This window comes from Arvicola amphibius, chromosome 9 (assembly GCF_903992535.2).
Source record: "Arvicola amphibius chromosome 9, mArvAmp1.2, whole genome shotgun sequence".
NCBI lineage: Eukaryota > Metazoa > Chordata > Mammalia > Rodentia > Cricetidae > Arvicola > Arvicola amphibius.
The window spans coordinates 101,899,884-101,924,969 of record NC_052055.2 but is presented as its reverse complement, the minus strand read 5'-3'; the positions used below and the strand labels follow the sequence as shown (position 1 = coordinate 101,924,969).

The 25,086-nt window shown below is 46.3% G+C and overlaps 1 protein-coding gene across 3 annotated transcripts in view; it reads right to left on the bottom strand.

Annotated features, from left to right (window-relative positions):
• The window catches only part of Micu1 (mitochondrial calcium uptake 1), a 146,054-nt gene that overhangs the window by 13,032 nt on the left and 107,936 nt on the right, over positions 1 to 25,086 (bottom strand). For all 3 annotated transcript variants that reach the window (XM_038343014.1, XM_038343016.1, XM_038343015.1), the window contains 2 exons: positions 18,418 to 18,555; positions 5,963 to 6,071 (listed from right to left, as the gene is read on the bottom strand). In XM_038343014.1, coding sequence (XP_038198942.1) covers positions 5,963 to 6,071; positions 18,418 to 18,555 — 247 coding nt within the window. The remainder of the gene's footprint in view (positions 1 to 5,962; positions 6,072 to 18,417; positions 18,556 to 25,086) is intronic.

Sequence of the window (25,086 nt, the reverse complement as noted above, 5' to 3'; positions counted from 1 at the left end):
CCCCCTCCCTGTGCTGCATTCAGGACTTCCTGCAGGTGACCCTGCCACCCCATGCTGCAGTCAGGACTCCCTGCTCTCCCCTCCCCGGCTGCAGGCATAACTGGAGCAGCTATTTTACGCGGCTGTCACCTCGACACCCTGCCATGATGAACTGCACCTGCGAACTGCGAGTTGACATAAACCTTTGTTCCAGATGCTTTTGTCGGTGCGGTGCATTCTGTCACCAGGAACAGTGGGGACAGATCTTAGGACACTCTGCCATCTCTTGCGGGGGCTGCCCATGGTGAGAATAACTTCTCTCACTTCTTACTGTTTGTTCTAACTGAACATCTAGTGTGTGCAAAGAACTGTCTAGGCCTTGAGCAGGACATAAAGAGGCGAAAACACGGTTCATGTTTAGATAACGATGAAACTGAGAAAAAGCTTCAGTTCTTTATAATTAAGAATTTAGAACATCTAAGTTAGTAAGAGTGTAAGAAGTTAACTATGGTGGCCTGGAGAGATGGCTCAGTGGTTGAGAGCACTTGCTGCTTTTCAGGGGTAGTTGGGTTTGGTTCTATAAACCCATATAGTAGCTCACAATCATTTGTAATTCCAGTTCTAGAGGACACAACATCCTCTTCTTCTGGTCTCCAGGACAAACATGTAGGCAAAATACCCATACAAACAAATGAACAAAAAAATTTATTAAAAAAGTTACCTAAAAAAATAAGTTACCTATAGTTGGAGGTAGTGACACACACCTTTAATCCCATCACTTGGAAGGCAGAGGCAGGCAGACTGCTTGTGAGTTTGAGGTCAGCCTGGGCTCCAGAGCCTGAGTATCTCTGCTGATGTATAGTCCAGAACACCTTTGGGGCCGTGTTTCATGGCAGCCTCCAGAAGACAAGCTCTTGGCTGTTTCTCCCTCATTGCTTTGGAACTGGCTCTGTAGACCAGGCTGGCCTTGAACTCACAAAGATTTGACTGCCTCTGCCTCCCCAGTGCTGGGATTAAAGGTGTGTGCCACCATTCAGCAGCAGGGCTTGATTCTTACCCTAATGGTGGCTGATTCATTTGGAAGGCCGAGTCACAGACCTGCCATGAACATGAGGCCTGTCTGGACGAGAGAACAAGACCTAGTCATACCATTGCCCCAGTGTGTCTGCTTAGCCAAGGCAACTGGGGAGACACAGCCAAGAGCTGGAGGCTACCGTGAAGCGTGGCTCCAAAGGGTGCACCTGCACGGTGTTCTGGGATGTGCATCAGCAGAGATTCTCGGGCTCTACCTGAATCTTGAAATACACTGAGAGGCAAGATGATGGTCAGGAGACCACGTAGACTTTGGGATTAAGGAGATGTGAATTTAAATCATGACTCTACCAGCATTTAGCTGGGCAGCCAGGAGCAAGAAACTCCCTCTTCTATTCTTGTACCCATCAAATGGGGACAATGCCACCTACACAGTCTAGGTTTTAAGGATTAGAGAAAGAACGTATACAAAGCACTTAACGTTATGGTTGTCGTGGATGCTGCTATGAAGTGACAGCTGCTCTGGGGTTCCTGACGTGCGGCGGTGTCAGAGGCAGCGAAAGGGCAACACCTCAGACCGCTTAGACTGCAAGAGAGGCACCAGCGTGTCTGTTTAATGCGTCTGTTCAGAATGTGAGGCCTGCTAGGAGCTAGAAACTGTCTACCCCACCAGTAACTTCAGACTCCCCCAACAAATCAGTAGGACCTAAACGGCAGAAGATTGAGGTGTTTACTCTAAATGTTAGATTCAGAGAATCTGAAGCCACAGCAACTCTTAGAGGTTACCCTTGTGATTGAGTCACTTCCGAGACAAAAGAAACTAGAATCGTTTGATGGTGAGAACGGTGCTTCAAAGGTCACCTTGGGGCTGCCAAGAACATCTGGCCTGAGCTATGCCACAGACTTGATATTTATTCTCTCACCCTACAGAGTGACGAAGAAAAGCTTGGGGCGGTGATGGCACACACCTTTAATCCCAGCACTCAGGAGGCAGAGGCAGGTGGATCTCTGAGAGTTCCAGGCCAGCCTGGTCTACACAGAGTTCTAGGACAGCCAGGGCTACACAGTGACATCCTGTCCCAAAATAGAAAAAAGAAATGAGAACCTTCAGTTGAAGTAGCTATGTGCGAGAGTCTGAGTAAGAAAGGCAGCAGACATTACTTGTGATTATTCTCACGTATTACAGTTCGGAGGACACGAGGGACACGCTGGACGCACACAATGACCAAATCTAATACCCTGAGGGGCCTTCTGCCAGGGCCCCTGGACCTGGACCTTTCACTCTTCCGGCAGAAACAGATATGCTTTGAGATCGAGAGGCAATAGCTCACTCTTGAGCTCCGGCTAGAAGAGAACTATATCATCGCAGGAGGGCACTGGGGAGGGGTTGTGCTCAACTTCCCATTACTTCTCCAGCAGATTACTTACATAATTTAGACAGAGGCAATGCATTTGATTTTATGTGCATGAATGAGCAACAGAAATGAGAGATGACCTACAGTGGAAATCCAGTCTTTACTGGAGGCCATGTCTTCAGGAGGTCAGGATTCACCAGAGACACTGCATTCTTAGCTGAGTTTTATCTGAGTGGTTACCACATGGTCCACACAAACCTAAATCAAACCAAAGCAAACCAAACCATACCAAACCAAACAACTCCACCTCAATGAAACTTCCAATATTATCCCTGGGTCATATTCTCTGATCATATATCCACCCATCTGTACTTGCTGCCTGTCTGGACTTCTTGAACTATTCAGTGGAGCATCATTAATCTCCAAGGTACTAAAGGTATTTTGGAGCAAATCAAGTCTGGCAACTGCATCCCTCCTTTGGGGGATTAGTAACGGACATTAGCATATTAAAAGCTAGCAGGAACAGTGCTTTAGGGGAGAAATCCTGTGCCACGCTGGCATTTTCCAACTTATTTAGATTATGGAGCACTTTTCTCTGCAAACCTAGGGAGGACTCATTACCATATCGATCATTCCGCTGCTTGGGGAAACTGCTCAACTCTGCTTCGGGGTTGATTTGTGAGCTCCAAACTAGCCAAGGAGGACACGGTGCCAGGGCCTCGGAAAGATGCCAGTGTCTGAAGGTCTTAACCTTTCTAGAAAAGAAAGGAGACAGCTGAGACCGAGAGCATCTGAGACTGAGAAGAGGCAGGACAGAGGGTCGGCTGCTTCGGCCCTGCTCAGCTCCTTCTGTGCCCACAGCGGTGTCGGGGTTCCACCCTAAGTCTCCACATTTCCCAGCTCATTAGCACTTCCCATGCTAACTAGAACACCTGCGTACTCATCTTGCCTCCACTCCTGAGAGCTTCATGAGAGGAGAACCCATGGCCAGCACAGCAGCTGTGTTGCTGGCTAAATAAACACGCGAGCAGCATCACACTGTGGTCACGTTATCAACACTGGAACAGGACCTTTAGCAAACGCACGAAGTGACAGTTCTGCATGCATTTGTCCTATGACACCCTATGAGTTAGTATCTTTATCCTTACTTTAAAACCACAGAACAAGTCAATGCCGCCCAGCCTGTACTTGGTAGCAGCCAAGACAAACTGGGGCAGGATGACATGAGTGGCTGTGTTCTTTAGAGACAGGGTCTCCTGAAGCCAGGCTGGCTTCAACTAATTATGTAACTGGAGTTGGCCTTGAGATTCCCATCCTGCCTCTCTACTCCTAAACGCTGGGATAACATTCATGGGTTAGCAGATGGTGCTGGGGACCAAACGCAGAGCTTTTGTGCATAGTAGGCAAAAACTCTACCAACTGAGCCACTTCTCAGCCTAAAGCCTGTGTTCTTAACCACTGCACCATGTGTCCTTTCTTCTGGGGTTCATCTCAGTACTAAAATTTACACAGTTCTGTGGCGAGAGGAAGAAAGGCTTGGAATTTGTGCAGACCTGGTCAGCGTATGGAGAGAGAAGGAAAGGGCTGGAATTGCTGTAGGTAGACTTATTCTATCTCAGGTGTTGCTCTAGGCATAGAGAATACACAGGAAGTCATAAGGATTTAGTCTGAATGGCAGACAGTCTACACAGCAATGTGCAAACCTCCACACAAACTCAGTGAGAGATGCTATAAGAAAGAATAGGATGTCTGGGCGGTGGTGGCGCATGCCTTTACTCCCAGTGCTTGGGAGGCAGAGGCAGGCGGATCTCAGTGAGTCTGAGGCCAGCCTGGTCTACAGAGTGAGTTCCAGGGCAGCCAGGGCTGTTACACACAGAAACCTTGTCTGGAAAGAGCTGAAACCAGGATGCTGTGACACAAGGCGTTGGAGCTAGCTGAGAACGGATGTGGTCGGTGCAGCTGTGGCTGAGAACCTCGAGATGACGATAGCCTGGATTACTACCTGGGCTCTGAGACCTCATAAGACCAAGTAGGTGAAGACATTTAGGGATGTAGAGGTAAAGGCCACATAGAGACAGGACAGACATGGTCGCTATGTACCCACAGGTCAAGAAACAGGCCTGTATCCACCAGAGGCTGAAGAGGCAGGTGCTCCTAGACGGCCTTTGGAGGGAGCACGGTCCTGCCAGCATCTTCATTTCACGCCCCATGACTTTAACACTCAACTGTGAGAGAATAAATTTCTGTTGCTTTAAATCAAGTTTGTGGTAATTTTCTGTAGCAGTCCTGGGAGACACAGGCATGCGGTTCATTCTGTTACTTGGCATGAAGCTAGGCCCTACCCCCTTGATATCTATCAATGTACGCTCAGGGGATCCAACGTAAAACACATAAACCAAACCAAGACGTCAAAGTAAATGACCCAGCACCACAGGCCTTGAAGCTAAATGTATTTCTGCATGTCAGGCTCTGTAATCTGCACCCCACCTCTGGGCGTAAGCGTGTGAGTGCACAGAGGCCTGCCATCTTACTCAGTAAACGGCCCAAAGTCATTTGAAAGAAACTCCCCTACCACCTTTTTAATCACTAGGTTGCATTTCTCTTCGTTACCACTACCCTGAATCATTTTATTTTGTACACCCTATAATTTTAACATAGATAGTGATTCATCCCATACAGTTTTCTTTAAGTGGTTCCGTTGGCTTTAGTTGAGGAGGAAAAAAAAAAACCTAGAGGCGCTTATTAATTCTATTTTTGTAACTTCTGACTTTAAATCTTATGTTTTTGGATTTGCACATGGTATCTAATCCTGCCGTGTGAGCCGGCAACACAGCCAAAGCTGTTCAGGAAGGAGGACTTGGTAATACCTCCCTATGACATCTGCATCATGGTTCCCCAAAAAGAGCCTACAGAAATGAGAGGAGGCATTATTTTAAGCAAACAAATGCTATTTTAAAGAACTATATAGATAGATTAAAATAAAAAGCATCCGAATTGGAAAGGAAAAAAAAGTGAAACGAGTTCTGGCTGCAAGCAGAGCCATCTCATTTGTTTTTCTAGCCTTACTGACATACAGCTGACGAAGTGACATATGACATATGACAACATGACGTTACCCACGCCCTGACTCTGCCTCAGAGGAGGGAGGTTCTGAAGCTCTCTCTGCTTGGCTTCACGCCTGTTTCCAGACGTCACAGTGACGGTCTGCCCTGTCCACTGCACCATCCAATGCATGTGCGGAGCTTGGTGTCTCTGGGTGAAGTGTAAGGCTCATTTAAGGCCAACACAAGAGAATAAACCACCTGGTGGTGCTGGCACGTACCTTTAATCTCAGCCCTTGGGAGGCAGAGGCAGGCAGGTCTCTGAGTTTGAGGCCAGCCTGGTCTATAGAGGGAGTTTCAGGACAGCCAGAGATACACAGAGAAACCCTGTCTCGAAAACCCAAAACCAAAACCCAAAACCAAACATATAAACAAACAAAAAGAGGAAACTAAAGGGCAATGCCTAAAAAGCTGACATTTTAAGGGGAGCCACTCACCTAAAGGATACAGATTAATGCTTATAGCTTCAAGAAAGAAATGTCTGGGCTTCATTACCTTTATCGAGAGAGGCTCCGGCCATGTGGTAAAAGCTCAACGCGGTGTCCACGTCGTTAATGTTCTTCAGGAAAGTGAAGAAGTTCTCTACCTCCTGGAAAGTCAGGCCCTGAAAGAGGAGCGGCAGCAAGATAAGGCAGAGCCCACTGCAAAGAGCAAAGCCAGAGAAACCCAGCGGGAACACACTCCCCCAACTTAGAGATGCTGGGCCAGTCAGTCAAGGGACGGCAACTGTGTATACCACAGGACAAAAGTCTAGAGCAGGGCTTCTCCTCCTTCCTAAGGCTGCCACCCTGTCATACAGTTCCTCATGTTGTGGTGGCCCCCAACCATAACATCATTTAGCTGCTATCTCATGACTATAATTTTGCTACTATTACGAATCGTAAGGTAAATATCTGATAAGCAGGATATCTGAGATGTGACCCCTGTGAAAGGGTCCTTCAATACCCCTCAGAGAGGTCACAACCCACACGTTGAGAGCCACTGCTCTAGGGTATTACTCTGAGAAGAGCAGCCGGCTCACCATTCCTCCCTCACACATCAACTCTAGCATGAAGCTGCTTGCAGGGACGGCTGGGCGTCCTTGACGACAACAGTCCCTGTGCTTTCCAGGTAGTCACACCGTCTGCTATACTTCCTCAGGGGGTGGTGGCCACTCTACCTGTTACACATCTAAAGAAGTGAAATCCTGCTGGGTGGTAGTGGCACACCTTTAATCCCAGCCTTGGGACGCAGAGGCAGGTGGATCTCTGTGAGTTCGAGGCCAGCCTGGTCTACAAGAGCTAGTTCCAGGACAGGCTCCAAAGCTACAGAGAAACCCTGTCTCGAAAAACCAAAAAAAAAAAAAAAAGGAAATCCCAGTCAGGACTTCCATTTAGCAGTCTGCTCACAGGTCTTTTCGGCTTACGGCTTAAGGTAGTAAGAGAATCACCAAAGGCAGGGACATACAAGTGCTAGGTGTCAGCACTTAGCAAATCTCCAGCACCGACCGGGAAGGCTGTTCACCACCTCCATTTAAAAAGCTCCAGCTGAAAAGATGCCCCATGGGACCTTGATGACGTTCTGTGATGGAGAGATTCTTTCCAGAAGCTGAAGGTTTTGTTCATCTTGATTTCACTTTCTATGACAACTCAAGCAAAGCAGCTACTGGCATCAGGGCCGCCTGGAGCTCCTTCTAGGGGGAGAGTGGCCTATTTATTTCTCCCACTTCTCCCAGATCCCACTGGGGCCACAAGGAAGGCGGAAATGAAACACCGGGGAATGTCCTGGGTCTTGTGAATGCAGTCACAGGCCCCAGTGGTCTGCAGATGTTAGCTAGCGTCTGTGGAGTGCTGGGGCTTCTTCAGGTTTCCATCCCTGAACTGCAGAGCCCAGGAGCACAGTAACAAGAAAGCTGGAATACAGGTCACCTCCAGCTCGTCCCTATGGCTCTCCAAGCAGGGCCAAGTGAGTCTATCTTAGCACATCAGAGAGCTAGAACTCTGGATGTAGGGTTGTGTCATGTGACTTTCTGTAACCTTTCCCTTTGGAGAATCAGAGAATTTAAAAGATGTTTTACTGCACTTTAAGGCGACTTTAAGGGTGCATAAAATACAAACACTCAGATTTAAAAAGCAGTTATTAAATAGCACCCACAGGATCTCCATTTGGGCCCAGGAGCAGCATCCTATTAGATTCCACCCCCACTGGGGCTAACTACAACACGAGGACGTGTATTAAAGGTCACAGCATTAGGGAGGTTGAGAGCCACTGCCTCAGTCTATTTTTGAACTTTATAAGTGGAATTAAGCAGCACGCATTTTGCTATGTATGACTTCTCCTTAAGATCTGCCCCATGTTTTTGTTTGTTACTGCTTATTTTTATTGTATAAAGTAAAGTATTATATCATATAAATATGTCACATCTGTTTTTCTTTTTAAAAGGATCCCTATGTTGCCAGGCGGTGGTGGCGCATGTCTTTAACCCAGCACAAGGGAGGCAGAGGCAGGTGGATCTCTGTGAGTTTGAGTCCAGCCTGGGTTACAGAGCGAGTTCCAGGACAGGCTCCAAAGCTACACAGTGAAACCCTATCTTGAAAAACTAGGAAAAAAAGGGGTCCCTATGCATCTGTAATTTATTAGGGTGTGTTCGTGTTTGAGAGGGGGCTGTCCCGAGGTCAGAGGACAACCTTATGGAGTGAGTTCTCTCCTTCCACCTTTGCAAGGGTTCCTGGGATCAAACTCAGGTCACCAGGTCGTGGGTGTCTTCACCCACGGAGCCATCTCGCTGCTCACAAACTATTTTCCTGTTTCAACAATGGGTAATTTTCAGTTTTGAAGAGTTATGAACAAAGCACACCTATATTCCCGCATCCAGTTAGACACTTATGCAGCCCCTACCTTGATGGACCAAGGGGCATCATTTCTGCAGACCCTAATTTCGGGTCATTTCTTTGGCCTTGATGTGGGCTGCCCAGAGTTGGGGCCTGACATGAATGCTACAGTATGCTGGTTGACAGAAGCAGTTGCCTAGCACCCACCTTGTAGACGCGCGTGCCACTGGAGGAGAAGCACAGGCTCTACAGTATCACTGTATCTGCACTTGCATGCCGGTACCACTCCCTCCATCCCTCAGAAGACCATGCAAAGATGGAGGCAACACAAATGTCCACTGAGGGATGGACCAGCAGACCAAATGAAGAACCCAGGCCTGCCGCACCTTCCTTCTCCAGGTCATGGTGGTACACGTCTGCGGTTTCTACAGTCTAGAGACTGAGGCAGGAGAGTTTTGAGTATGATGTTTGCCTGGGCTACATGGTGAGACCTTATTTTGAAGACAAAACAACAACAAAATAATAAAGGATATGGAGGAAGGATTTTTTTGTTTAATTGCTCTTGTATGAGATACTTGGGCTAGGCAAAATTATAGACAGAATGTAGGCTGGTGGTTACCACAGGGAACAGGGAGTTACTGTGTAAAGAGTTTCGATTTGGGAAGGTGAACACAGTTCCGGAGATAGTGTGGATGGTTGCCCAATAATGGTAATGCACTCGAAACCCCTGAATCACACAATGAAATGGCAGCTTCTGTGTGTATTGGGACACAGACACAAAATGCACTAAAGCTTTGTAGCTTTGCAGACATGAAGAGATGGATTTGGGTGAGGAAGAGCAGACAGCATTCTTACTCTTGTTTCTTTTCAGAGCAGCTTCCTAGGGTGGCAGAGATGGCTCAGCAGGGCAGAGCACCGGCTGCTCCTGCAGAGGACCCAGGTCCAGTTCTCAGCACCCACACGGTGGCTCACAACTGCCTGTGACTCGGCTTCAGGGGACCTGATGCCCTTTCTGGCCTCCTCAGACAGCAGGCACACACGTGGTGCATGAACTTAACATACTCATCCATATAACACTCAACATAAAAATACTCATTCACATGAAATAAAAATAAATAAAATCTTTAAAATACAATTGTAAGCAGGGCATGGTGGCACATGAGGCAAGTGGATTTTTGTGAGTTCCAGACCAGCCAGGGATACATAGTGAGACCCAGTCTCTGAAAACAAACATGAAAACAGCACCACCACCTCCAGTTATTGTGTCTGTGCATGCATGTGGGCACGCACCATGGCGTGTGAGGGGCCGGAGAGAGCTTCCAGGACTTGGCTCTCTCTCCTTCCATCTCACTGAAGCTTGCTCACTGTACTCTCTCACTTCTGCTGCTCCACGCATTCCAGCACAGCTGCTCCGAGAGCCTCTGAGCAATTCTGTCTCCACCTCCCACCACCACATCCAAGTGCTGGGATTACAGATCCGTGCTGTCACACTTGGCTTCCCTACTGGGTTCCTGGGATTGAACTCAGGCCGTGATGCTTGTGTGGGAAGTACTTTTAGCTGCCGAGCCATTTTGCCAGGCCTAAATTCCTATTCTTTTTTTGTTGGACTGAGAAGAAAACACGGGACTCGTGCATGCTAGACAAGTGATCTACCACTGAGCTGCACCCTCAGTCTCAGGCTGACCTAAAACTCCTAAAACAGAGAGGACACTGTAGAGAAAATATTTTCTACTTTGATAAAGAGTCGCTAATGTTTGCTAATGAATTGTTCTGGTGAAACCTGAGATGCTACAGCTCAAGACCAGACTTCTCACGCTGGGCTTACTGGAGGACGGAGGGAAAGAGTGAGGACAGAGGGAGGGACGGAGGGAGGACAACCTGCACCAAGTGCCTATTCATCAAGATTTAGACAAACAGTGGGGCACAAATCACCCTATGACATCATTAAATCTAATATATAATGCTGTCTTTATTATACAGATGCAATAAAAAATATTTATTGAGCGCTAACTCGCTATCCAGCACTCTGCCAAGAACAGCAGGAGAAATAAAACTACCCTGGACATAGGCCTTGATGTTATGGAGCTTGTGATTTACACAGGCCTCCTTGAAGAAAAAGACGAGGCCAACCACAAAACTCTTATTTCCCAGTAACTGCTTCACACACACACACACACACACACACACACACACACACACACACACACGGCCATGAGCTTTGTGGATGTACAGTAGAAGCTAAGGGCTATGCTTACTGCGAGCTGAGCTGTTCAAACAGGAAGACTAAAGCTCACGTATAATCTATTGGCTGTGAAAGGAAGTGGTGTCAACAGCAGCCAGGAGGGATGGAGTGTCCTCCCCTGAGCTTGATGTCAGTAGAGTTTTCTTGACAATCTACTGGGAGGTAGAAAATCTAGAAGCTATTATTGTTCTGTAAACTAGCTAATTAGTGACCTCAGGGAAGACGGACTTACATAAAAGCCAGGCTACTCAAAAATGACCATAAGAGGAGCGGAGGGAGGCGGAGGAGGAGGGAAGGAGATGGAAATTTTTAAATATAAAAAAAAATAAACCATGAGAAAGAAAAAAAAATGACCATAAGATTAGCAGTAGTTTGTGGAAGCAGAGGCAATTTTCTAGGCACTGAAACTATGCATTTGACAGCAGGGAGCTGTTAACAAGGTGAATTGTCTTTTGAAAGGAAAAGCGATCTACAAGAAGTTTAGAAGAAAACAGTGGTATTTTTTCTGGCTGAGTGAGGGAAGAGTTCTTATGTAACACAGCAAAGCAGAATCTAAGCCCCAAACCCCTGAATCAGAGCTCATCAAAACTGAGAGAAAATTATAAATGAGAGGATGAAAGAAAATATTTAAAAATCACTTTTTTGATAAAGGGCTTGTATAAAGAACTCTACGACTCAATAGAATCTAGCAGCTTGGTTTAAGGAAAGACTTGGTAGCGGGATGTAGCTCAGAGGTATAGCACTTGGCCTACACACAAGCCCTGGACTTGACCTCAGCACCATAAACAAACAACAAATGTCAAGAAACATTGTATTAAACAAGATACCAGTGAACGACAAACACATTGGGAAAAACAAACTAAAACTATAATGATAGCTATAAAATGACTGTGGTAAGAGACAACGAGCAAGCATCATTGCATTATTGAGAATGCAGAGAAAGGGGATTCTCATACTCCTATGAAAAAGTAAAATGGCCATTGTGGAAAAAAGTTTGGGAGTTTTTTTTTTGAGACAGGCTCTCTCTACATAGCTCTGGCTGTCCTAGAAATCATCACACTGTATATCAAGCCGGCCTCAATTTCACAGAGATTCTCTAAGTGCCAGGATTAAAGCTGTGCACAACCCTATCTCCCTCCTAGGAGTCTTCTAAAAACTAAAAAACAAACAAGCAAACAAATACAGGCCCAGGCCCTGGAGAGATGGTGCAGTAATTAGGAACACTGGCCGCTCTTCCACAGGACCCAGGTTCCGCTCCCGTTCACAACTGTCAGTAATTCTAGTCTCAGGGGATCTGACACCCTCGTCTGGCCCTTGCAGGCACCAGGCACACTCATGTTTTACAAACAAAATATCCATGCACATAACATAACATTAAAAGAATTAGTTGGACAGTGGTGGTGCACACCTTTAATACCAGCACTCCTGGAAGGCCAGCCAGCCTGGTCTACAGAGTGAGTTCCAGGACAGGCTCCAAAGCTACACAGAGTAACCCTGTCACGAAAAACAAAACAGAAAACAAAACAAAACAAAAATTAAAGGAGGACTTGAACGTCAAAACAGGTCCGTGTAAAAACTTGCACATAAACTTGAGAACAACAGAATTTTTCTTTCTTTCTTTCTTTCTTTCTTTCTTTCTTTCTTTCTTTCTTTCTTTCTTTCTTTCTTTCTTTCTTTCTTTCTTTCTTTGAGACAGGGTTTCTCTGTGTAGCAGCCCTGGCTGTCCTGGAACTAGCAGAATTTCTAACAGCCTCAAATGGAAGCAATTTGGTTGTATGTTTGATGGCAAACAGGTGAAGAAAACATGGATGATGGAATGCTATTTACTACTCAGCAATGAAAAGCAAAAAAAAAAAATCCAATTAATATGTGCGTCAGCACAGATGAATCTCTAACATTATGCTAAGCAGAAGAAGCCAGAGGAGAAAGACTGCACTGTATTTATTATGAAATGCTCAGAATGGGCAAGCTACCTAGTGTGTGGATTGCTGGGAGCAGGGCAGAGATGCACACTGAAAACTAGCACTAGGGATCTTCTGGGGTGACGGAAATGCTTTCATACTGTTGGCAGTGATGTTGCATAACTGTACATTTACTAAGAACTACTGCATTGTACGATTAAAATGATGACTTTTATGGCTTATAAATTATACCTCAGTAAAAACTGTTTAGAAAATTAAAATGCAGGACTGGTGAGATGACTCAGTGGATCAAGGTTCTTGCTGGCAAGCCTGATGACCCGAGTTCAATCCTCGCTCTCTGCATGGTGGAAGGAGAGCGCAGGCGCCTTCCAGTGTCCTCTGACCTTCACACACGCTGCAGAATATGTGCGCTATGCTCCTTCAATAGATAAAATTTAAAAAATAAAGTTTTTCCAGGCATGGTGGAGCACACAGGAGGCAGAGGCAGGTGAATCTACGGGAACCTGAGGCCAGCCTGGTCTACAAAGTGAGTTCTAGGACAGTCACAGCTACGTAGAGAAACCCTGACTTGTCAGAACAGAACGCGCAGCTGGAGGAGATAAGAAGATGGTAAGGAGAAGCTGGTTTCTCTGGAGTCAGCTGTAGAGCAAAGCATCCAGCACCGAGGCCACCGGCCTGGATGAGCACGAACACCCTCATAGACAAATACTTTGCACGGACTTAAATCAGGCAGCAAGTTCATCTGCAGGGAGTGAGTCCGATTGCTCAAGCCTCTTTCATCGTTCACCCAAAAGTCTATTTTCCCCTTATACCATGGCTGTCCTGGCCTTGTCATCTGGTCGTGGCTCAGTCTCTTACTTCATACAGTGCTCTCCTTTCGTAAACCCTAGCTGTCTTCAGTTGCAGCCTGGCAGCAGGGGAAATTACATATTTCTGTTACTGATGTTGCCACAAGTATCTAATTTTCTTGAAACATCACTTTCTTCATATCTTCATCTTTCCCTGCTCACAAAGTGCCAGAGATTTCCTGTTGCCAAGCGGATCGGCTCCCAGACTTCTGGGCTACAGACTTACGGTCCTCCGCCATCTGCCCCAATTAGTGGGCCTTTCCATTTCCCTAAGAACCTTAGGCTGGAGCCTCCTGTCCATGGGTTGTTGTGTCTCCCAAACCTTGTGCTTATTCAGATCATAGGAAACAGTGACAACCAGCTGAGAGTGGTGGGGTAGCACTGGGAGGCTGAGGCAGGAGCACTGAGAGGTTGAGGCCAGTACAAGCTGCAGAGTTAATTCCTTGTCACAAACTGTGACAATAAATAGGTCATCAGTAGGAAGGTTATGGAACCTTCCTGGATTTGGGTATTGGGGCTGCCTCTTAGACAGTGTGTGACTTCTGGCCAACAGCTAAGGCTCTTAAGAATACTTTTTTATCTGAACAATGGTTCTGTCTACCAAGCAAGACTGTGATAATTGGGCACAAGAGTGGTAAATGTTTAGCACACAGAAAGTGGTCAGTACCACACACTGCTCTTGCTGTCTTCTCTCCTCTGGGACCAGCTCTCCTGCCTCAGAGCCCCCTGGAAATGTAGGTCTGTCCCTAGTTTATCGCTCTCAGGAGAGCCTCGCGGCTACTGTGTCATTTGCAGTGGTGTTGAACTGACCAGAAACACTGGCTGATGAGATGTCTCTTCAGTAGCTTGCCGGGCCTACGTTCCTCATCTCATCTCTACTAAACTGCAGCTTCCAAACCTGCATCATTTCAAGGGGCATTTACAACACAGCCAAGCTCACTGGGACTGGGCTGTCATGGGGGTAGCTAGCTCAGGGGTTGGGATGTCACTGGGTGGCTAGCTCTGGGGCTAGACTGTCATGGGGGTGGCTAGCTCTAGGACTAGGACCATCTGGGGAGTCTGGTGATTTCAGGAACCCTCTCTGAAATACAGCCCTTCTCCAGTGCAATTCCTGGCTTTGCTCTCTCAGACACCATGGGGCCCTCTTGCCTAGTGGTAGCCATTTTCATCCTCTTCACACGTGAACAGCTGTCTCCGCTTCTATCCCTCAACAGTTCTTTTCCCCAGGTCTCATCTGCTCTGTATGTTCCTTTTCCTGAACCTCCCCAGGAAGTCTGGAAAAGTGATTGGCTCAGAGTTTGACAGAGAGAAGATGAATCAATACTGCATTAATGTTACAAAGAGAAAAGCAGTAACGGGTGGGTAGTCATTTGTAAACCCCTAGGCTCATCGCTACAAAACCAGTGGTGATGAATTTACTTTCTTCAACTCTAAAAGGGATTCCTTCTTCTTTGGGTAGGATCTTTTTTGTTTTGTTTTTGTTTTGTTTTTAGAGGCAAGGTTTCTCTATAGTTTTGGAGCCTGTCCTGGAACTAGCTCTTGTAGACCAGGCTGGCCTCGAACTCACAGTGATCCACCTGCCTCTCTCTGTCTGCCTCCTGAGTGCTAGGATTGAAGGCGCCTGCCACCACCACCACCCGGCCTTTGGGTAGGATCTTTTTTTTTTTTTTTTTTTTTTTGGTTTTTCGAGACAGGGTTTCTCTGCAGCTTTTTTAGAGCCTGTCCTGGAACTAGCTCTTATAGACCAGGCTGGCCTCGAACTCACAGAGATCCGTCTGCCTCTGCCTCCCGAGTGCTGGGATTAAAGGCGTGCGCCACCACCGCCCGGCTTTGGGTAGGATCTTGAAGGGGAGGAAATGGAGTAAAGACTGGGATAAAAGAAACCAGGGAGTTTAAGAAACACATGCCCGGGCAAGCGGTGGTGGCAGACACCTTTAATTCCAGCACTTAGGAGGCAGAGACAGATCTCTGTGAGTTCAAGGCCAGTCTGGTCTACAGAGTGAATTCCAGGACAGGCTCCAAAGCTACAGAGATACCCTGTCTCAAACAAACAAACAAACAAACAAACAAACCCCCACAAACAAACAACAACAAAAAATAAACAAACAAAAAACCCCAAAAGAAACACATGCCTGGATCTACCATTGAACTTCTAACTTAATTGGCTCGAAGAAGGGTCTTGCCTCTTAAGTCTTTAAGAGTTATTTATTTTTGTTTTATAGGCATGCGTTTTGGTGTATGCACGGGTGTACCATGTGCATGTCTGCCTGTGGCAGCCAGAAGATGGCATCAGATCCCCTGGAGCTGGAGTTCCAGATGGCTGGGAGCCACCATGTGGGGGCTGAGCTGTCTTTCTAGCCCTCACATTTTCATGTTAAAATGGAATAAAGGAAGCACTCAGAAACAGATGGGGATTTCTTCTTAATGGGAACGGTTCTGGAGAGATGGGCTGGAAATATTAGGAGCAAAGGCCCTTTATTAACTCTCATTTTGGCTAATTGCTATGTTCACAACTATTTAATCAGCACAAGAGGGCAATCAATTTTAATCTCCTAGCTAAAGCAGGCTAGAAATTCTGGCCAAAAGTAATTTTGCACCCAGATTCCCAATCTCACAAAGTCTGTCCTTTCACACCCGAGCTCTCTTTCGCAAGGTCTTTGGTCTTAAATTAACTCCTGGACAAGGTAAAGCATTGTATGCCTTTAAGGGAGATGTCTCCAACACCTAATTTATTACTTTCAAATATAAGTTCATGATAAAATATGAATTATTCTATCATGATTGATAGCGAACTTAAGGTCAAACCAATGTCTGTAACAACCTTCAAAAATAGGTCTGCCCGGGCTGGGCACGTGGCTCAGTGTAACACATCTGCCTAGCATAGAGGAGGCACTAGGCTGATCCTCAGCACCCCTAAAGTCTAACAACCAAGCAACATGAAAAAGCTCTCACAAAACAAAGATGAAAAGTCTGTCTACAGAAAACTGCTTGCTTGATGCCAGCATCACGTGTCCAGCAAAGGGCTAAAAATCCACCTGAACACTTGCCATCGATACACTTTTCATAGACATGAGCTGGGTGCTGGGTAGTGCAGAAGCGCTTTCGGGGGTGCGGGGGGAGAAATCTTTTCTTACTTTCCACTGACAAGTCTATCCTCAGCTAAGAGAACACCTGCTGTGGAAACAGGCTGGACTGAGTTCAGAAGAACCGAGCCTGGCTCAGAATCCTTTCAGTTTTTCAACATCCAAGGCAAGGAGGAAAAATGTCCAGCTGAGAAGTGGATAGAAAACAGTGGTGTTCATGAAAGATTTCTTAGACAAACAATAAGAAAACTGGGACAAATCTTGGCTGTCTTATTTCTTTTCTAGTGATTGGCAAGCAGGTAGGAATTGTTCAGTTCCCAAGGTCAGTGAGGTTAGGTGACCACGGAGACCACCAGGGAAGCAGCTGAGGCCTTGTCTTGACCACACCGCACTACACTGGCCATCACTGATGGAACATGTTCAGTGCCAGGCTGGTGCTCTGGCCATGGCCACATGCCTCCTGCTGTCCAGCAGCAAAGGTGTGGGGCTTGCAGTGGAATTCCTGAGTTCTCTGCTCTAGCATGGGTTTATTATGTCTGTGTGCCTGAGCAGCTGGTAGTCAGGTCTCTCCTCCAGTCTCCGCCTCCCCCAGGGCCCTCTGCATCTTGTGATGGGTCCCTTTCCTGCTCCCGGTGCAGCCAGTCTAGAGAAGCGCAGTAGCGAGCAGACTGAGCAGAGCTCCCCGGAACCCGAGGTCTCTTATTTCAGGGCTGCCCAGACTTCTCCCCTCTTCCTAAATCCTCTGACAACCGTATCATCAGTCTTTCTGCTCCTGCTCTTGCACATTTCCGCATCATCTTCCACGACGGGGCCGTGACTCGTTATGTATATAACCAACCGTGCCATTTCACCCTCAAGCCTTAAGCACCCTCTCATCATTCTGAGCAATGCCTGGGCTTCTTCTGTGCCTCTCTGACCTCATCTGTCCTCGGTCTGGATGTTCTAGCTACACGAGCTCCTCATATGTTGTAGGTTTGTCCTTACTGCTGATTTTGGACTCACAGTTTCTGTCCTTGTGTGTTAATTTTCTGTCAACTTGGCATAAGCTGGAGTCCTTCGAGAAGGTGGAGCCCTTACTGAGAAAAATCACCTCATCAGAATAGGCATAGGGAAGTCTGTGGTGCCATTGCTGGGCTGGCGGTCCTGGGTTGTATAAGAAAGCAGACCAAGCCAGTCATGGAGAGCAAGCCAGTAAACAGCGTTTCTCCATGGCCTCTGCTTCAGCTCCTGCCTCTAGGTTTCTTGCTGGTTTCCGCTGATGATGAATTATAACCTGCAAGCCCACTAAACCCCTTTCCTCTCCTAGTTGCTTTTGGTCATGGTGTCATCATAGTGATTTTTTTTTTTTTAAATTACACACTGAGTAAGTCCTTAACCCAACTTCTCCAAATTATGTTTCCTTGGATTCTGCCCTTGGTCCAGAGCTTTCATTCTGTGTAAGACCCCCCTGAGGAAATCTCTCCAGTGCTCATGGTTTTAAATATAACAGCGATAGTGATTACCAAACCTGGCTCAAAGCTCTGAGGTAGACTTGGATACTGAATACTTGAATACTCCATGTGGATATCATAGCTAGGCAGTGGTGGTGCCCGTCTTTTAACCCAGCACTATGGAGGCAGGAGAATGTGGATTTCTGTGAGTCTGAGGCCAGCCTGGTCTACCAAGCAAGTTCTAGGACAGACAGGACTACACAGAGAAACCCTGTTTTGAAAAACTAACCAACAAAACAAACAAACAAAAAATAGTAGATAGAGTTCTGTCAAAGATGCCTTGAATTTATCTTTTTTTTTTTTTTTTTTTATCCAAATTAGCCTTTTCTATACTTCTCAATCCCAGTGCATGGTACCACCTCTGTCTGAACGAGAAAGCAGGGCTTTTTCTGCACTCTCTCCCGTTCTCTGCCCACTGTTCATTATTGTTCTCTCTCTGCACTTGTCACCCTGGGTTACAGCGACGGCTCGCGACACATCCTCATTATTGTTGATGTCTGATCACTAACCAGACGTTTCTATGGTTTCCTTTCCCCTGCATCCATGGTACCCTACCTTCCCATCCTTGAAGTGCTTCTTCAGCTGTCTTTGCATGGCGGTCAGCTTCTTGGACTGCACTCCGCTGTAGGCCAGCAGCATGCCACCAAATTGCCTCTCAGTGATTCTTCCATCCACCGGGTCATGGCGTTCAAACTGGGTGGGAAGGAGACAGAGTGTTTGTGGGAGTAAATGGAAGGTATCTTGACATGGATTGCAGAATGATCAACAGTGTTCGATAGAAGAAATAAATTATCTCACAGATAAACCAGAACTGCTTATATGCATGCATGAAATTATCACAATAAAAATCATTACTGAGTTATGTGCTAATACTAATAAAAAAAAAAAACCAGAACAGTCAAAGCTCCTCCCATACCCCACAGGTCAGGAGCACTCTTGAGAGGATAATGCCAATTTTAATACTCTATAAAAATTAAAAAATTCACAATTTTTTTCCTTCCTTTCTCACTCCCTTCCTCCTCCCTTTTTTCTTCCTTCCTTCCTTCCTTCCTTTCTTCCTTCCTTCCTTCCTTCCTTTTGACAGGCTTTCACTATGTAACCCTGGCTGGCCTGGAACTCAATCTGTAGCAGGCTGGCCTTGAACTCATAGAGATCTGCCTGCCTCTGCCTCCCAAGTGCTGGGATTTCATACATGAAAAGTAATAACCACCATCTAAGATTCCCCATGCCTTACTTCTCAGAGAAGACTTAAACAAGATTACAAATTTTATCAATTATGCATATGCAAAATCAAGCTTTTGTGAGCTGCCATGTGAATGCTGGAAATTAAACTTGGGTCCTCTGGAGAACAGCCAGTGTTCTTAACTGATGAGCCATCTCTAGCCCCCAAAATCAAGTTTTTGTATGCACTTAGATCTTTAAGGACTTCAAACAAGAGTAATTAATGCATTTATAAGTTTTCTGGAAAATGAATAACTGAATATTAGGATATCCATACAGTTTAAGAAAAATATGTATTTAAAAATATGCATACAGTATAAAATGCCCTTAGTAGACTTGCTAATTACAAAGCTACTGAAAAATCATTAAAGACATTTATATATGCATATGAAAAGTCTAAGCATTAAAGACCTCTAGCTATTCTAAGGGTTATCAGAAAATTGAGATTTCATTTAAAGAAAATGATGTGAAGATGGCCACGGTTTTACTGGAACATCACAGACACGTGGAAATGTTCCCACTGCTACACGGCAGGGCTAATCTGTTCTCCTGAGAGGGTATACACAGATGTCAGAGGGTACTAAGGGCACATCAACAGCACTTCCTGATTGTCTTCTTGTCTTCCAGCACTTGGATTGGTCATTGTGCGGCACGGAAAGGAAGGAGACAATTCTGTTTTTGCCCTATGGAGATAGGACACATGAAAACGGAAATCGCTAAGAGAGGATCCTTTCCCTTCTCATTTCCTCAGCTGTCCTGGTCAACTGACACATTTCATTTCCTCACTCATGAGCCACGGGAGTGTCCGAGCCACGAGAACCACGCTGTAACAGCGACCCTTTACTGGGCATGCGCCACACCCAGGCAGCTAATTTACACGTTCTTTAATTTAATCTCCATCAGGTCTGTGGAGCTAGCTTATTAGTTCCACTCTGCAGGTAAGAAGACTGAGGCACTATGCGAGTTCGTGCTACAAGGCTGCATGTGCAAAGGCAGCCCAGCCTGTCGGGGTTGATGCCATTTCCTGCTTCTCTCCAACCATCAGGACAGCACTTGGTCATTTTGAATCAACTAGAACAGCCGGGGGTGGGAGTGGGGGGCTGAGAGCCTTGTTTAAGTGAAAGCAAAGCTATTTGCAAAGGAAACCAACGTCATCAATACTGAGTGAAGGTCTCCTTCCCCACCCAAGCCCTCGGTGTTTTACATCGGTCATTCCATCACTTCCACAGGACTGATTAATTTCCGACAAGACCCAAAGGTTTTGGGATTCGATTTAAGTTTGATTTATGGCTCAATTTACCATCCTGGAAGAAAACAGAGGAACTGATAAAAATTCTGCAAGTGGGCAACTTTCTGCACTGTTTGCAGCAGGCGGATCTCTGTTTCCTTCCAGTGGGCTTAAACGCCTGAGTCAGAGTTGGCGGTACAGAATCCACTTACAATCGGATCCTAAGACGAAGCTATGGCCCCTGTTCCGCAGGCTGGACATTGGTACTCCCCTTTCTGGAATTCCCCATGTCGTGGGGGCAATCTCACACCTCAGCATTTCAGCCTTCTGCGGCAAGGCAGACTTGAGACCGAAATGTCTTTCTGCAAACCCGACAGCAGTGGCTTGCTCAAGGCTCAGGGAAGTCCTTCAGTTTTCAGCCTCCTGAGGTGCAAAGACGCCTCTGGTATTTTTCAAGGGCAGTTTCCAGGGGAGATCCTCAAGCAGCAATTTCAGTGATCAAATTAGGATTTTTACTAACATTTGAAGGCCCAGACTTGGCTTTTGGTAACAGGTTTCATTATTATTAAGCAATTAGAACTGAAACCCTTAAACAGTAACATTTGCTCTTTCTGCACAGTCTGGCCCACTTCAGAACTCAGGGCTTTAGCACTTTGATTTGCCTCTGGGAAGTGCCTCTCTGCTTAGGCTACTGCATCTTCTGAGGCAACACTATTTACCTAATGAGTTTTTTCACATTGCAGGGGATCAGGGCCTCATGTGTGCCAGCCTGTATGTTTCTGAAGTCTTTTTTTTTTTTTTTTTTTTTTTTTTCCCGAGACAGGGGTTCTCTGTAGCTTTGGAGCCTGTCCTGGAACTAGCTCTTGCAGACCAGACTGGTCTTGAACTCACAAAGATTCGCCTGTCTCTGCCTCTAGAGTGCTGGGATTAAAGGTGTACACTACCACTGTCCGGCTGTTTCTGAAGTCATAAATATGGCATGGGTGGGGCCGTGTGTGTGGGTATTTTACACACACACAACTAGTAACAAACAGACACAAACATTCTACGTTCTACTGGTTCAACATTTTAAAGTTGAAGACCTACTAAGTGAAGGTTTGGGAGTTTTGAAGATTGAGTTTCACTAGCTTAAAATGTCAAGGGCCACGGACAGATGTCAATGGCGGTAGAGATCACTCATGCAATTATCTTTTGGCAGAGTCTCACTATGCAGACCAAATTGGACTCAAACTCATGATCCTGCTGCCTCGGTCCTCCGAGGGAGCCATGCCTGGTTCCCATCTTGCATCTTTAGTACTGACAATTCTGCAGGTGTGCCCATGGAGTGCTGTAGGTGAATGATCAATCCTCAAGGTCAAGGAGAGACACCAGTCATTAAAAAATTATCAGAATGCAGGAAATGCCTGTGTATCTGGAAGTGGTCTCTGTCTCTGGCTTGCACTGAGTTAGCAAACACGTGCTCACTTAGGTTGGATCCCCGTAAATTCCACTTAGGTGACAATTAAGGAATTCTGTTCTAGTTAGTCCTGTCTGTGCCGCTCCTCCGAGTTTCCGAGGCAGCTGCAGGCCGAGAGCTTTCCCTCTGCAGCCCCTGCCACCGTCTCAAAGCCAGACAAGCTGTCTCCCTGCTGATCCCCAGAGGGGTGGCGGGGCAGGCAAGGAAGGGCCAGAAAAGAGAAGCCAGCAAATGCTAAGATTTTTCCCTGGCTTTCTACACACAGTGGTTTTGTCCCCTGTTCCTCGCCAAGAGAGGGAATAGCCTTTTGGAAGGACAGATGGTCTACATTTATCTATGGGAGATGATCCGAGGAAGAGGAAAAGCTAGGGAGAGAAGAAAATATGTTTTAATATAAGGGCTAAAAAAAAAGAACGGGAGCGGGCGGTGGTGGCGCACGCCTTTAATCCCAGCACTCGGGAGGCAGAGGCAGGCAGATCTCTGTGAGTTCGAGACCAGCCTGGTCTACAAGAGCTAGTTCCAGGACAGGCTCCAAAGCCACAGAGAAACCCTGTCTCGAAAAACCAAAAAAAAAAAGAACGGAAAACAGTAAAAAGGAGGAAGAAATCGGTATCTGAAAGCGGCCCTCACTTAGTGAAGACAGGGCATTACTACCCTCTAGGAGAGCGGACCACACTATCGCACAGTGACAGCCTCAGGAGAGACCTGCCCAGTCCCCAGCAAACCCTTCCCGTACACAAGCGTTTCAGAATGACAAACTTCTGCAGAGGCCTTTTCTAGCATTTGAATTGCACAGTGCAACACCGCACGGGGCTTCTGTGCCACCATTATTCCTGTAGGAGTTTCATACTATTAGGTCCACGAAAAAGAAAACGGATTGCAGGCACATTTTCCATGGCACGCCGTATTTTAAAGTTTGAGCAGCAATCTGTTTCTGTAATTGGATGGGCATCTCTAAACATACGAGGAATCTTCTGGCAAGGTGAGGATGCAGGCCTGCAGTTTGGAATGGAGGCCACATAGCTCTGTGCTCAGCAGGGCTAACACACAATCCAGCAGACTCAGACCATGAGATTACTGAATATCAACTAAACTGCTAGGCTGCTTGTGGTGCTGGGTCCTTGTGCACGCTGGGCAAGTGATTATTCTATCTCTGAGTGACATGCCAGCCTAAACGTCTATACTTTTCAATTTCAAACTTAAAGAGTTCTTACAGTTTAAAACTGGTTTAGCTGGAGCCAGAGGTGGTGGTGAATACAGGTAATTCCAGCACTCAAGATGTGGGCTGGGCTTGGTGGTGCACGCCTTTAGTCTCCGTACTGGGAAGGCAGAGGCAGGCGAATTTTGAGGCCAGCCTCACACCTGAGCGTTTCAGGGCCAAACCTTGCCTTTGTTTGTTTGTTTGGCTTTTTTTTTTTTTGTTGTTGTTGGTTTGTTTTGCCTGGGAAAGGAGGTATGCGCCTGTAATCCTAGCTACTGGGGAGACTGAGGTGGGAAAATCATTAAACCCATAAATTTAAGAACTGCCCCAGGGAATCAAAAAGAAGGAAGTTTGGGTTGTGATCAAATCAGTTGACCAAATCCTGAGTCCCAGTCATATAGCCAGACCAAGAACGGGGCTAACCTTTCTGACTGACAGCCCCACGTGGTGCACAGACATACATGCAGGCAAACCCCCCGCCCCCCCCCCCCACAAAAACAGAAACAGTGATACTTAGTATAAGATAAACTGTTTGCCTTTGTTAATGTATGGTAATTTTCGCCCAGTTTGCCCATCTTTTAACTTGGTCTAGATCTATTTTACGTACGAAAAATCTTTATTACAGCTAGATATATATATTTTCTTTTTAACTAGTTATGCCTAAGAACTCTTTCCTAGTAAGGAAAGAAATGAAATATTCACCTGTAGCTTCTATATTTTCCTTTGTTTGAGACAAAGTCTGACTGTACAGCCCAAGCTTTCCTTGAACTCTGTGTAGACCATGCTGGCCTTGACCCTTTAATCCTCCTGCCTCACACCTGGAGTGCAGGGATTACAGGTGTGACCCACTAGGCCTGACTCAGGATTTCTGTATTTTTAAACAAGGAAACATCCTGGTTTTTTTTTAGATACTACTTCACAGTGGTGTTTAATGACAGGGATTAACACCTCAGAAACAAAGAGCACATCACACCCCTTGACTGATGGCACATCTGGAATCTGAGGCAAAAGGATCCAGACTGCCAGGCTAACTTTGGCTACGTGGTGAGTTCCAGGGCAGCCTGGGCTACATAAAAAGACCCTGTCGTAAACAACAACAACAAAGGTGGGGGAAGGAAGGCTGGCAATGTGGCTCAGCTGACAGAGAGCGTGCCCGGCACGCATGAAGCCCTGGGTTCGGTCCCCAGCACTGCATTAACTGGAAGTGATGGCATATGTGGTCCCTATTACCCCAGCATTCAGGGAGGTACAGACAGGAGGGTAAGAAGTTAGAGGTTATCCTTGGCTGCACAACACAGGTCATTCTGAGCTACATGAGACACTGTCTTTAAAAAAAAAAAAAAAGTAGATTGCCAGCTGCATTTGTTTCAAATTTGGCAGTCTGCTAGGTCACTAGTTGAATGTCTTGGGCATTTTAACTATCATTTAAGTATTTTATGAGTCTAATTAACTAGGTTGACTTTCCTGAAGAGTCTTGGGTGATGTTAGGCCAGTTAACCCGTCTTTTGTTCAAATGTGGCAGGGTGGTGTTAGGAAAGATCTGTTTTCAAAGAAAAGGCTGCCTGGGAGAGCAGGATCTTCAAAGGAGGATTCCGAGGCTGCTGGGCTCAGTCTGCACACTCTCAGTGGGCTTAACACTCGGAGCGTCCTTGCCCAGTCAGCTTGCATAGAACGTTGGCATCCTGTGGCAGTTTTGGGTTCCCTTCCCGAAGAACCTGACCAACAAACGGCGAGAGGAACTGCTGTGCCGGGTCCCAGCCCCTCAGTTAAGTTACCGCTGCCACACGAAACTGCTGAGGGATTTCGGGTGCTTTTTCCTTTAAGAGAACTTTTAGCAAGCAGTAGATGTTACAGGCAATTTCTGCTTCCAGTAATGTGAAAAATCCCTGGCTTTGCATTCTACAGTCCTGTGAGATCTGAGAGGCCCAGTGTTACTCGGAGTTCAAGGACATTTCTCTTTTCATGTGAGATCACAGAGTTTTGGAAATAGAAAGACTGCTGGGAGAAAAAAACCAGAAATGCTCTAATTTCAGGAGATAAGAACCAAGGACCGAGGGATCAACGGCTGTAGGGAGGCAGACTGCCCTAGACGGATGCTCGTGTGCTTTTCCCCTGAGT